Source organism: Rhamphochromis longiceps, linkage group LG12 (genome assembly GCF_057381845.1).
Source record: "Rhamphochromis longiceps isolate RC_006_pf linkage group LG12, R_longiceps_female_GT1.1, whole genome shotgun sequence".
NCBI lineage: Eukaryota > Metazoa > Chordata > Actinopteri > Cichliformes > Cichlidae > Rhamphochromis > Rhamphochromis longiceps.
Window position 1 is genome coordinate 24271857 of NC_140568.1, and position 15231 is coordinate 24287087.

Below are 15231 nucleotides of genomic sequence, written 5' to 3' on the forward strand. Positions count from 1 at the left end.
ACCAAGAAACCCAGCAAACCAGCAATTTAGAGTAACATTTCCTTTTCAGGTGCCTGCACATTTTATTATGTAGCCGACTATTATGTGTCTGATGAGTATGCTGTCCATATATATATACACACCAGTTTTTATTGATCCAAATCAAAATATCATTTAATTTTCCATTTCTCTACTTAATCTTTGTCTTTAAGACAAATTCTGTAGTGCACTCTATTGCTTCCACTATTTCAGTATCCTTTTATTTGGGGAACTGCATCTGTGAATGATTGCTTGGATTGAAGGCAGATGTTAGCTGTGACATCTGTATTATTCTGCATTATGCTTTAATGAAGGTAGGTACTCTCCAAAGTACAATAAAGTGTTGTAAATTTAATACACGTCCCAGCTGGACATAACCTGTCATCTTCTAACTACTCATCACACTGTATCTCTTCATTAGATTCATGTATAAGAAAAGAGAGGTGTTCATATAGAGAGACATGGTGTGAATTAACCCCCTGGTCTATACTGTAACTTGTGGATCATATATACTGTATAGTATTGTTATGCACTTTTGTTTCCATCGACTCAAACGACTTAATAACATGTACTGCGTACGTTATTGTGTTTATTACAATAAAAGGCAAAAGAAAGAGCACACCACACTCACAAACTATTAAGGGCTTTCAAATTTTTTTTACAACAATCAGAATGTTTTGCTGCTTTTGCAAAAAATGTTTTGAAATGAAAATTTTGTAATATTTTTGAACCACTGTGATTTGTATAAAAAATAAATTCAAAAAGAAATGTAGAGAAAAGGTTTTTTTTTCTTTTTTGCCATTTCAGTATTTTAATGTTTGACATGAATTTTATTAAAACTATTAATCTTTTGCTGTTTCCTGGAATGGACGTCATTGTGGGTCTTTCTTTTTTTAGTTTGTTTGTTCTCATGATAAAGCTTCTCAGTGGATTTCCAACATAAAGAGGATTTCTTCTCTATTAAGAGTCTGTAATAACAAGACTGACAGAAAGATAGTGTATTGGGATTTTCCCAAAAACCATATCTTCAGAGAATTGTCCCGGAAAGAGAAAATATCCAGTCAGTGGCAGTTCTCTAGGTAAAAACTAATTTGTCACCCATAACTCTTTATGTCAGAAGTCAGAGGACAATGGACAGGCTGCTTTGAACTGATAGGAAGGAAAGTGTAATTTTTGAAATTACCACTAATTATAACCAAGTTACACAGGAGAGCATCTCTGAACACAAAACATATGATGGGCTATGGCAGCAGAAGCCCACACCCAGTGTCAATCCTTTCAGCTAAGAGCTGCCACAGTTTGCACCTGCTCATAGCAGTTTATAAAAATGTTGCCTGGTGTGAGTTTCAGTTTCTGCTATGACATTCAGGACAGCAGCTGGACCTTCAGCTAGCAGACACACAGCGCGACAAGCTGCACACAAACCGTTTGCGTGTTTCCAACACTTTTTGAATCTATGCCGCAAATGGAGGTTCAGCTCCGAACCAACAAAGTAAAAATAAACTGGCTGGTACCACTATAACTGAAGCCTTTATTTAAATAGTGAGAGTTGTCCTCAAATGAGAATGAGTGATAAAAAAAACATCATTTGAAAACAAGCTGATGGCCATTTCTTTTAAATTTTTACAATCATCTGTTTCAAGGAGGAATACGTCATAGTGCTCATAGTATTAACTAATCTGATGCCCAGTGTATTATTAAATACATAAATAGTGCTGGGGCTGGAGTAACACGGTTTTCCGCTTTTCTGTGATGTGATGTTCCCACTGTAAAGCTTTATTTTGAGGAAGCAGAGTTCCAGTATTCTGTTTCCAAGTGTTCAGACCTTTCCTGCCTGTATTTTAAAACCAATGCGCTATGATATAGATAAATGACCACTAGAGTAAATTCTAGGAATTTTGCATTATTAAATTTGAAAAAGCAAAACAAAACAAACCTTAAGCCGTTCTCTCACCTTTTCTATATTATCTTTGGCTTTGTTTGAACGTCAGTTTGGTGCACATGTGCCACCTAGTGGAAAGAAATAAATGCACAGGTTTATTAGAAGAAGACACAATACCTCGAAAAGAAATAGGTATGTGTTAAAAAGAAGTCAACCGAAAAGCAATAAAATAGTTTTGTGTCTCGAATGAGCCGTAAACTTTATAATCAAGAAAAAAAGATGTGGCTGCTGTCTGGAGTTTCTGGCACAATCTTCCATGTGTCGGCTGATCCCAGCTCTTTCTGAAGCAAGACCTTCATGATGTCACGGCTAAATTTAGTCCAATAAATACCTGAAATTCTGTCCAACATCCAATCATTATCTTAAGTCTTTTTGTGTCTTTAAAGTGTTCTATGAAAGAAAGACTGAATCAGCAGTTGTCATTAAGCGAACACCTGAACAAGCATCATCAAGATCAAGATGATGCGAGCTGAGGTTTTTAATAACGTCTGGTTAGGGATCACAGTAAGCCACAGAAACTCGAGGCTGCCACAGAAACGCGTTTAGCGATTTGGCTGATGATCTTTAACTTTCGTGACAAGACGACGCGGTGATTGCAGGGAGCGAAATTTCCACATCCATTTGCACTCCTGATCTGTGCCTGCGTGAGTGCGTGCAAGTCACAATCACAGCCTTTTAAAACTCACCAGTCAAGCTGTCTACCAACAAATTTTAACAGCCAATGACGTGTATCAGTTCTCCTTTCATCTTCTTATAAAACGAAGGAACTTATGAGCTTTTTGTAGCAGCAACCTCAACCTCCACGGTCACCAGCATCAATCTGAACACTGATTACAGACCTTTAATGCCGTGTCAGTTGTGGGCTGTGTTCATATTTCCCACAAACTTTGCCCCTGCTTTTGCACCACAGCATCACTGAGCACTACTTTAGAGTCACAGACGTGTGCTGACATCACCACATCTGGCTCTCATTTCCTTGGCTTCTCTTGCAGCAGATAAGATGAGATGTATTTAAAGCACAATGCCTTGTTGTTCAGCGGAGAAGAGCACAAACTGATTGACTTGGGTCTTCACCTCAACTGCTAGTGGACCAAAGGTTAAAACCCACTTTTATAAACTGATCATATGCATATGCAAACTGTGTCTAAAGTTTGCAGACAAGTTACTTCACTTTTTCAGTCTTTTGTTGACCCCTTGTCAACTTCTTTGAGACATGTTGCTGCTAATATGGTTCACGAAAAAGTCAAATGCATCAGTGGAAACATTTGATATGTTTTTATGTTCTATTGTGAATCAAATGTGGGTGTTGGGGCTTTTAAGCTTTTAAATATTCAATGACACACTTACATTATTATCTCACTTACATTATATTACGATTTTATTTTTTTTAATGCAGAAAACCTTTACTACCAAATGTACTTAATTTACTTACAATGATTGAGTGATGGCACATTCCTTATTTTGCCCTCCTCAGAGTATGTTTCATTTATATGATGTTTGTCTAGTTCTCCCCAAGGTCTGCTTCTCAGACAAAACTCCCACCCCCTCCCAAATTCCTAAACACATCTTCAAATCAGGGCCTCTCAAAGCAAATTTCATGAAACCTATATCATTCTCACACTGTCGACGAACTTAAGAGCTATTTTATTTCGGCAAGCAGTCATGGAAATCAATTTTAAACACAAATGTATGTTCTCTATATAGTCCTGCAAAGCCCTGTCATTTGTTTAGGCTTGACATACAGTACTGTCCAAAAGTCATAAGCCACTGTTGATTCTTTAGATTTTGGTCCCAAAATGTTTGTTTTGATGATCTATGATTCATCCAAAGTGAGAAAAGACACCTGACTCAAGGGATGAACCAGTTCTGTGTCCACGGATAGCAGACAACTTAGCAAACAACCACTGTGAAATTGTATCTTTGGGCATTTTGTTTGTAGCAACTTGACACAAAGACACCTCAGCTTCAGAGAAATAAAATCGCATTTTTGCACTAACAGGGTGATTCACAAAGACCTATTATCCAGAAATTTGGGCTATCTTGGTAAATGAGGACAACAGAAGAAGTAGCAGCCCTAATAAATATATATATGTACAGCAGATGAACAGTTTCCGCAGTAGACAGTTGCATCTAACCCTTCAGTTCAATCATCTGCTGTTCACTGAAGTATGGTCAGTGAAATGGTCTCTCTGGAAGGACGTGTGTCAAGAAGCCATTCTTGGGGATTTTTGAGGAAGCCATTCTTCATTAACATCAGCCTGGAGAACTATTCCCAAACACGTCTCAAAGAAACTACACGAGAGCTCAGAGTTCAAGTGAAAAATAAAAGTGGTCATATCAAACATTGACTTTCAAGTTTGTTAGAATTGTATCAGTTCTGTTTTTCTTCATATATACCATATTTTTATGTATGCATAGACACGTTTTATTAAATTGCTGCATTGCAAAATTAAAAGAAATAAGCTGTGGTACATGATTTTTGCACAGTGCTGTATTTCAGTTAGGTAAGGTAATGTTGAACCGACGAAGAAGTCTGACTCTTATTCCTAATGAGACAAAGTAAAGAGAAAATAGCAGGTCAATATGGAAAATCGCTTGTTTTAAGCCTTTGCAAAAGTGACAATGTGATTTAGAACTGAACAAAACACGTGCATGGACATTTAGATTCATGCACACATTTGTGTTCACACTGAAGCCCAGGGGAAAGATATCTCAAGGTTGTTGTGAAGGCGCATAGTTGAGTAGTGACCTCAGCTTGAAGCCCAAAGAGAAGACATCCAGATTCACAGAACACGTGCCGAGCTCTGGCTCTACTATTCTCGCTTCTTCTCAGACAAACAACAAGTGCATTTGCTGAAAACACTCCATCTTTTCTTTTGTTTCCAACTTCTACCTGGCTCAGTCATTTACTTAGCTCGTAAAACTCGCCAGGAACCTGAATCAACCTCACTTATCTTTTCATGTTACACCATGTTGGAGTTCAGCTTTTAGATATATGCATGTGCCTCACTGACATATCACTTAGTATGACCTGTGTAACTTTTACTCAGTTCCACTCATCACTGCAATTCGTGAGCCTCACCTATGTTCACCTCAGTATCAAAAATGAGCAAAACTGAAACGAAATACTGAAATGATCATTGCTATTGCAAGAAGAGGTGAGACAGAGATTCTAAATTGTCATGGATCCGCTGTAATAATAAAATAATAAGTAGAATTGGAATAAGCATAAGAATACATGATAACCTATTAATGCAGTAATTCAAGCACATTCGAGTACCTGATGAACACTTATCAGACATCCTTTGAAGATGTGAAGCATTTGTCAGAGAAGAAGACGAACTTCTTAAACAACTTTGCATGGACAAGCTTAATACACTTAATGATTTGCATAGAAAATAGGATCATATTCAGCAAGGTCTGACTTGTATGAAATATAGTGCAATAGGGAAGTTAAAAGGTTGGAGACATGCCTGCAGCTCTTATTGTATAAAAGTAAATTTACAACACAAGGCTGTATTTATGACATGAACAGACGATTTAAAATCATTGCAAGTGTACAGACACTAATAATCTGGCAGCACGCTATCGCACATGAGTGGGCATGCAGGTCCTTACCTCTAAAAGTCTTCCGTCACCACTAATGCGAAACATGTTACTCCTGAAGTGTAGAAAAAAACGGGTGGAAAAAAGCTCAAGCTGTGACCCCTTAACTCTAAATGCATCTCTGACCTTTTCACACCGTCCATCGGGTCGAAGGACGCATAAACCTGCCACGCAAGCATTGATGCACTCCAGGAGAGATTTGAAGCTATCCATGACTACGTGTAATAAACTCTGCTTTTTCGTGGCAGAAATTAGTTTTGCTTTCTGTGTTATGCAATTATAAGCTAGTGGAAGAATCACTGATTTCACAAAAGAAAGAGACACATCTATGAGTGGATTCTGAATTAAAGACTAATGTAAGAAACTCATAGAGGATGTTTTTCTGACTGGGCCACTCAGCACTTTGTCACTCACACTTAAACTATTAGTTTAAGGAAACCAGTGGGTTTAAACTTTGTCAGGAAAGCAGGAAACTGAACAAAAGGTCTGTCACAACTGGATAAGAAGTTTCAGTAAAAGAAGAGAAAATCCCCATTAGCTGTCACACACACACACACACACACACACACACACACACACACACACACACACACACACACACACACACACACACACACACACACACACACACACACACACACAAATCCCCACTGGACATAGAATCATCTCCAACAACAGCTGCCTCCGCACCCAAGCAGAGGAAATGCCAAGGTTTTCTGAACTGGAGCATAACAGCATTGCAGTTCACATCCACACTGAAGAGTTGAAAGGCTGGACGGGCAGGAGAGCCTCTAATAGCAGGAAGTTGTAACAATAATAGTGGTATAGCGATGTCACGGCCCCTGTCCTTGTGTCATGCAAATTCTAGCCAAAAAAGCTGAGTTTGAGTGTGCTGCTTGCTGTGGGCTTACCAGACGCAGGGTTTGTAGGGAGATCATTTCAAAAAAAGTGACAGAGTGACATTTCACAGTTAAAAAGTATCATATCTATTGTGTATCAGTACTTCAGCGTTTATTCAAATGATGGCAACATCACAAAGCTATTCTCTATCAAACACGTGTGCAGTTGTCTCTCATCTATATGCTTAATGTTATAGACCTATTAACTGCTTCTCTGACTGTAAAGCAAAGTTTATACCCCAAGAGATGAAACTGGAAACATTTTGCCTTACAGGGAAGTTTTTTCATCAGTGATAGCAGTGACTGTGTCAGTATTCTCAAAAGGATTACTCAGCCATTCCAGGTCTAACCTTAGCAGTGAATAACACTGCAAAGCATATTAAATGTTAGGGGGGGAAACATGACACAAAGTTGAAATTTATGTGGTCATACCTAACCTGAGCCTGACACATCAGAACATAAAAACCTGTGACTTTTATCCTCTGCATCTGTCCTGGATTACTTAAGAATGACTGCTAAGTAAATTAAAGAGCTCAGGAACATTCCCATAATCCAAGATCTTAAACTCCTGTGCCACTGACCCAAAGGCAAATACCACTGTGTGAATGTGTGTGCGTGCACATCCATTTGTGTGTTTGCATGTTAAGAGGGAGTGCCTTAGAGTTCACAGCTTGTGTAAGTGTGCATGTGGGAGCCTGTGCATGAATGCATGGCAGTGTGTGTATTTACGAGCTCGTGGACAGTTTATGTGCGTATGTGAGTGTGTGCGTCCCTGCTTGAGCTGCAGCTGAACAGGCCCCCAGCAGCTAAATACTTAAACAGTCTCCTCTGCTTTTTTGTGTGTGTGTAATCCACAGCCTGCTTCACACTTGGCTCCCATGAAATTGTTCCTTCTTTGGCTTATTGAGAGATTGCCTTCACTGTAAAATGCTTCTGCGGAGTTTGCCAAGGACCAGAGGTGTCCGATTCACAAGAATCAGAGACAAAGAGAGAGTGACAGATCCAAGGCTGCTGCACTCTCCCATAGCCCCTCTAAACATCAGAAATTCCCATTGTGTTTCGTTTTTGTTCCCATTTTTGCTATCAAAAACATTATAGTGAGGGAGAAAAGACAATTAGAACAAAATAATTATATTTATTGAATTGCCTCAAGTTGTGGTCCATCAGTTAAGTAATAAATTTCGTCAAGTTGCCCAGTTATTAACTTGGGAAATGAAAACGTCTCTTTGTTTCGCGAACAGTGCAGCTCAGTGGCCGTGTTCCTCTGCTGCACACTTTTTCTTCCAAGTGACCAGCTAGTGAAGTCATTAGGCTTTCCACTCTCTTAACAGGAGGTGGGGCGCTCCCCATAAAAACGTATTCTTAACCAGCTGCACAAAGACCGTGTGCAGTCCCAGTCTCCTCCGCGCTGTGAGTGCGCAGCGGCTGCACGGATCGCTCCTTTTGGACCTAAAAGGGCCACATTGAATGAACGTGGACACATTTGCTGCAGTTTTGTCTCGGCCGAACCCCAGTTTTCTGCTGCGACTGTTCTCCAGAAAATACTCTAATCCCCACCCCGAGACGCATCGGGACCCGTGAACAGAGAAGCTGCGGGAGTGGTCTGGAAACTTTTGCCACAATGAGCAAGCGAACGGTCAACCTTGATACCTACAGCCTGTCGCTGTTCACGGCCAAAGAGGACATCCTCAACCCCCGTTCTTCCACGAGCTGGTAACACATATTGCTTTTACACAAATCTGCATCTGCCAGCCACACCTGAGTTTATCCTTTTTCATAAGAGCAGACCGAGCTCCGACTTTGTTGTTCTGTTAGCGTTTATATTTTTTATAACGCGGTCAGAAATTCAAGTAAAGTTCGCTACTTTAGTCAAACTTTCATGCTCTCCATCTTGTTTTCCATGCGCGTAAGATGGAAAACAGCCTCTTGCGTAAGAAGAGGGCAGATTTAAGCTAATCCAGTGACGGATATGGAGGTGGCCAACACAGAGATAGCTCACAGCCTGCTATGTATTTGCAAGTCCTGTGCACGCAGGGTGGTTTATTGCCAAAGGGATGCACTCACTTTTAATTGCTTTATTACGCACGCCAGGCTGCTGGTGTGGCTCGGTGCGCGGCACCTGGATCTCCGTGACTTTGCTATTCTCCCCCAGGAATTGTGAGGCTTTGCCGGATCGTCTTTCTGCAGATGTGCTGATCCATGACATGGGCTGTCTTTCAGGCAGAGGCCTCTTAATTTGAAAGGCAGCACTGCATGCATGAGTAACTCCACATGAGCAACGAGACTTATTAATGTAGAGCAATAGCGAAGATGACTAACAAAGTTTTAGGAGAAATCTTACTGGCCGGGGGGTGTAGCTAGATGAAGAACCAATATTCAACCTAAATTCACAGTTTAGGAAAGTTTCATTTAATCAGTTGTTTTTAATGTCAGATCTAGTTTTCAGATTATTTAACAGACTAATGAAAAGAGAAAGAAATACATTTATTAGGTTCTAAGAATGCTGGACTGAGATCATGCCCATGTAACCTGAGCATCTGACACTTGACTCATTGACTCATGTTTTTGCCATAGGGTTTGGCTGATCTGTCACTATGGTGATCTACCCTTCTTTTACAAACAGTGTCAGTCTTATTGTGTACTCCCCTTCCTCTTTTTTTTTTTTTTTTTTTTTTAAATTTCATGCACATTGTGTGTGTGCTTGTGCATTTTGTAATCCTCTGATATGAGCATGTTGTTGCAGGCTATACTCAGTAAAGTTAAAATTAAATACATGCAAATTTACCCCTCTCTTGCTTTACATCCACTCACTTTGACGAAGAAAAAAAAATCCAAGACCCCAGCTCGAGCATGTGCCCAAGTGGAAGTAGAGGACAGACTTGGTCCATCCCTGCTTCATCTCCCTCTGCCTCAAACCTCTCTCCCCCGCCCACTTTCTTCCTACATTCTTCCTGGCTTCAATTTGGAACTAACAACGCCACTCAGGAAATGAGTTTCAGAGCGCTTTGAGTTAACCATGACAAGCTGAAATCTGACAGCTTCACGAATGGAGTGGAAACACTTTTCCACATCCAGAGCATAACTTGCTCAGTTTCCACTCTTTCTTAATTTTGGCAAACCTCTCAAAGTTTCCATGTTCAGAATAACTTTTTGTCCTGACATGCTGACACTTCACTGAACCAGCAGTTCCTCATTTGAGGACATTTCCCCCACAGCTTCGCTGAATAACAAAATCTTGATTGGGTCTCTGCCAACCAGGTGCCTAAAACAAATCTACAAACATGTGTGGATGCATATGCCTGTGATTACAACAGAGGAAAAATAGAAAAAAGAAAGAAAGAAAAGGGCATTCCTAAGCATTCATTTAACCCGCTTTCAAAGGATAAATAATTCTGCTGTGACTGAATAGCGAGGTGGGAGGGGAACATGATGATGTCATGATTCCCACTGTCAAACTATTCAGCCCATCCTTGTGCATGTGTAACCATCTGTGAAATTTCAATGTGTATGTGAGCTTTCACATCAGTATATTTGTTTCTGGATGGGCATATACTTCCTGCAGAGACTACTTGAGTTAAGGCGTCAAGAAGTTTTTGCGGAGGCTTGTTGTGCTGAATGATCCCGCCCCACTGTGTGGCCTTGCGATCCTCGTGTGTATTATCTAATGACCTTGTGTCCTGAATGGGAAACAGACCCTTTGTGGGCGAGACTCTGAAGGAAAGACGGGCAATTTCAATGCATCCATCATTCAGACTTCTCTGTTCAACAGACAGCCTTGGAGGTCTGTGCTTAGTCTCCTGGACCACTCAAGACTACCAATTGTGTTACTCAGAAGCTGTGTTTGCATGCCTTTTAAAAGGAAGAAATAAAAGAAAATAGTTCAGATCTATTTTTACAATACAACAGTGCAATCTTATGAATTGTAAGAAGTCATAATTTACATAACTAACCTTTGCTTTTCATGTTGTACAACACAAAGTTGTTGTTCTAGCACCTCGGAATGCAAGCAGGAGGTAAAATAATGTTTATGCTTTTGTTTCAGCCACGCAAATCATATAAGATAGGAATTCATATGAAGTTGTGGAGTGTTTTCATCAGAAAAAGTGTGGGCTATATCTAGACATCTGTGGCCCTGGGCAAGATTAACACATTGTTGTTGTTTTTTTTATCAACATTATTCTTGCAGATCACACTTAATTCTCTTGCAGGGGATGACTGCAGCTAGGTAGTGACACATAAAGTAAACACCTGAGTTCATTATAGTAGTTGTTTTTTATGTTTTTATCTGTTATGGAAAATACATTGAATTTTCATGTAGTTAAATGTGCTGCATAAATAGCATTGAGAGTGACATAGTAACTGAGTCATTGTGCTTAGAGCATTCAGCAGTCAATCTTGGCTGATTCTTGATTGTTTTTCTAGTTATAGATAATCCAATATTTACATTCATTAAAGAGATATTTGTCATTAAGGTGGTATGGAATTGTTCCTAAGCTGCTAAAAAAAATTCCCTCTTTGGTTTGAAATGACTTATTGTTGAGTGATGTAATACCTTCATTTGTGATCTGTTTTTTGGCAGAAGTGTAACAGCCAGGCGATCTGTCATCAAATGTTAATGGTCACAGAATTACAGGTGTTAGGTTTCAGCATTGTTGCTTTGAAATAGAAATTTGCCACAAGTGACGTTTATTATTTAAAGGCATCCAGTTTCGTCAGGAAAACTGCCCAAATTGTAATTGGCGTGCTGTTTTTGCTGCTTGTAAATTGTTAAATGAATATTACTTATTGTTACATTAATCATTTTCTTTGTATTGCTACTTTGGGGCAGTGTGTAGTAGTAGGATAGTACTCTAATAATGCCTAGCTCCTCTAGCCTGTGATTACATGTCAAGCTATCCTCAGGCAAGATACTGAACCCTGAGTCGCCCCTGATGCATCATCTGGAGTATGATTATGTGGATGTCAGGTTAAAAGCTCGTAAGCATAGAAAAAGTGTGAATAAGTGAATGAGCATTGTAGCAAGAAAGCGCTTTGAGCGTTCAAATGGATTAGAAAAAAAAGTGCTGTATAAGTAGCAGTCCATTTACCATTTCTTTAATAAGATTTCAAAAGTCAGTGGGAAATGTAGGAAATCAGCATCAGCCATTTACATTTAGCAACACATTATCCCTCCTCCCCAGGCCTCTAATCTCCTGTGAAGGGATTCTCCTATTGATGATAACTTGGACTACCTTTATTGCAACATAGGCTTTTTGCGTTGCTTCAAAAGTTCCACAGGCTCATGTATGATTAACTGACACCTAAACAGTCCCTGAGTCTAAAGTTACTTTCTAGATGAAGTACACCTGTGTTGCAGGGCTGCATGTGTGTGAACGTGCACACTTCGGTTCTTCTGCCTGTAAATAGTAATAAAGTACAGTTAACACTGTTATCAGGAAGCTAATCCCTGCTTAAACTTCCTTGTACACGTTCTGCTTTTTGTTCAGTTCCTGAATTATCCACAGTGACCCACCTGTCAAAACCCCCCTAAAACACAGCAGTTCAAGCTTTTCATACACACATGCCATTGTGCAACGTTACCTCACGTCCTTCTATGTTGAAACAATACCTGCTGGTCACCTTACTGTAAAATCCCACAGAAGGAACCCAAGCAGTCTGATTGGTTCCCTTTCCTTTCACTGTTCAGGATGAGGCTTCAAAGGTTGCACAGTTGCTTCCAGGCTCACTGACACAAGACACATTGATCTAAAATATAAATAGCAGCGTACTGTAAATAGGACATCAGAGGTGAGTACACTGGACCGTGACAGTATAATCTTTGTCACAGCGACCTGTACCGTACCTTGGAGTAGCTTTGTTTGTGACATAGAGGCATGAATCTTATCAAAAGAAACCCACATCCTGTCACTTATTTTTCCTTTAACACTAAGACTACAACTTGGCCCAATCCGGTGGGTTCCATGGGGGCGACACTTGAACACTAACATAAGCTGATCAGAGCACAACTGGAGCCGGTGAAGTGCTTTTTGTGTGACATTAGGACAAAGATCATACACACAAGTGATCTGTTGGGGCACATACCTATCAGCTTTTTGTTTAACGTTATTCCAACAGAATTTCCTGTCTTGTTAGAAAAACAAACAATTCCACTGCACTGTGTAGGCTGAAGCTTCTGCAGAGCAGTACCCTCAGCTTGTGTCGCTTGCTTGTGTGAGCAAGTTTGTGGGTGGCATGTTTGAAGATGATGACAATGATAGCTATAATGGCTGTTGTATGTATCCCTGTTTAGATGAACTTAGGGGATGATTTGAGCAGTTATCACTAAACAACTGCTTTCTTCTCCCTTAAATGTTGTTTAGAGTCATCTAGGGTCTGAGACAAAGCTGCAGGGTAATGGTAGGGTTTAGCCATGGTGAGACATGACTACACACCGTGACACTGGATGTGTGTATTCTACCTGTTTGGCCTCACATGTTTGGGTCTCTAAGTGTGCAAACTGTTGTTTGTTTGGAAGTGCGACTCATAGCTGCCACACAGAAAATGGAAAATGTTGGTAATTAATGTTTCAAGGTACTGTCGTGCCATTCATTTTGGTTTCAGGTGTCAGTTGTGAACAATGTAAAGAGCTCTCACCTTAATAAAAGAAATTGTATCCCACAGATTTTCTTTCCATTGCAGCAAAGGTTTGGTATTAAGATCATGGTAAACAAAGCTCTCGAAGTATTTTGTCAATCCTACTTTACAACTGACCTTTCTTTCAAATTCTCCTTTTGTTCATTCAAGTGTCTCACATCATTTCACCCATTGTTTCCAGTGGAGCTCTGTCCTTTTCTGTGCCTACAGCAGTGGGGGCAACAAATGACTTATTGTTTTATATAAGTCTTCAGGACTCTGCTGAAAAACTTTGTGGAAGTATGATTTCTTTTCATGCACATGTTATGATAAATGGAAGCAACATCAGGGAGGACTGCCTGTTCAGCTAATGGGCCTCGCACATAGCCAGGGTATTATTTTCAAGGGCGTGTCTGATAGCTGTCTAAAGACATCTGTATTTTAGTGTTTCTTCAAACATTGGGATGAGAATGAATACAGAGTGTGGCGTGTGTGTCCTAAGCCAACCGATGGACTTTTAGGGGTATGTGTAAGCAATGATGTGATATACCACAACTCACAAGTATAATCACAGTCATATAGTAAAATTAAAGATATGTGAGTAACCTAACTATTATAATGTTGCAATGCTTATATTGAGAAGTGCTGAAAGAACTGATGGGCTTCCACATGGTTTTCCTCAACTACTAAGGATGGTCTAAGCAAGAAGGCAAAGAAAAATTCACCCCTGCAGAGCCTTATTGGAGAAATAAAAAGCAAAAAGAAAATTATCCCGTTTGCATGATCGGAAGTAATATCTAAAAAGAACAGTTCTTCTTTAAAAAGTAAGAATGTGTTTTAAAGTTCATTGCTTTGGATCTTGCAAAAAAAAGTGCACAGAGAGACAATTTGTCATGTTCCTGTGGCTCATTGACTTGAGTGTGCCAAGCATAACACGACAAGCAGTGTCAGACGGTTACAAAGTCCCTATTGTAAATGGAATTATTTAAAACAATAACCCTGGCGCCTCTCTTCCCATAATTTTGGGTCTAAATTATTGCAAAAACAATTGTAGAAGGGCAACCGTCCACATGGTTTTGTTACTGACAGGCTCTTATTATCTGTGATTGTTTTTGATGTTATCCTGCCTTGCTTTTAAGTATGCCATCCAACCATCCATCCATCCATCCATCCATCCATCCATCCATCCATCCATCCAACCATCTATCTATCCATCCATCCATTTTCACTTCAGGCTTGCAGAGTGGCTGTCCCAGAAAGTAACTACCAAGTACACGCACACACACACAAACAGAATTTCGAAATAGACAGCCCTCCTCTGGCAGCGTTCCTCTTTGTCCTTTCTGTTCTAAGCACCACCTACCAAATAAGCACAGGTATATGCATGTTCTTCGTACAAGCTAAAAATGAGTCAGTATTGACTTTTGGCTTTACACAGTATACAGATGCCCTCTTCTTAACCCATTCCACCCCTGAGTCTTAACTTCTTACAAGGAATATCCTCTCTGCGCTTAAATTACTCACCTCACCAGGTCTGAAGAGAACTATGAAGTTTCCCAGTGTGGCCTAGACTGTCTAAAGCCATAAAAGTCTAGGTCCATATTGATTCTAATGAGTTACATATTATTACTTATTATACCTTGTAATTTTTTAAATTAAGCTATGCCTGCTATAATACATGATTTTGCATTCAAACATTCTTTATTAAGGAAGAGAAAGGAAATAATAGCGATAAATTGTGCAGGTTATTAGTTAAAGGTTGGTTACCACACAAATCTTTATTCGGTTAGAAACAAACCAGTAAGGATCTAATCCGGAAAAGGTGTTCATTAGTACCTTGATTCAGGACTTTATAGTAGATGATTAAAATAACCACATAGGAGATACTATATTATCGAGTAATTAGGTAGTGATTAGTTCATGATTATCTCTAAATTGAACTTCTTTATGAACTGTTTTCTAACTTTACGCACAACACTGAGAGGCACAGAACTGTAACTATTCATTCATTAGTAGTAACTCCAATAGTAGCTAGGCTTTTTATGCCACATCAAGGAGTAAAGCTTCATTCTTTTTTCCTTCAGGATTACTTCTCTGACACATGCAAATGCATATACACACAGAACAACATTAAACAGGTTTAATGAAGACACA

The 15231-nt window shown here is 39.6% G+C and overlaps 1 protein-coding gene across 1 annotated transcript in view; it reads left to right on the forward strand.

Moving 5' to 3' along the window:
* The first annotated feature begins 7795 nt into the window (after nucleotides 1–7795).
* LOC146657301 (uncharacterized) overlaps nucleotides 7796–15231 on the forward strand; it is a 36342-nt gene continuing 28906 nt past the window's right edge. Inside the window, exon 1 of the mRNA XM_085425286.1 lies at nucleotides 7796–8178. Coding sequence (XP_085281412.1) covers nucleotides 8087–8178 — 92 coding nt within the window. The 5' untranslated portion in view covers nucleotides 7796–8086. The remainder of the gene's footprint in view (nucleotides 8179–15231) is intronic.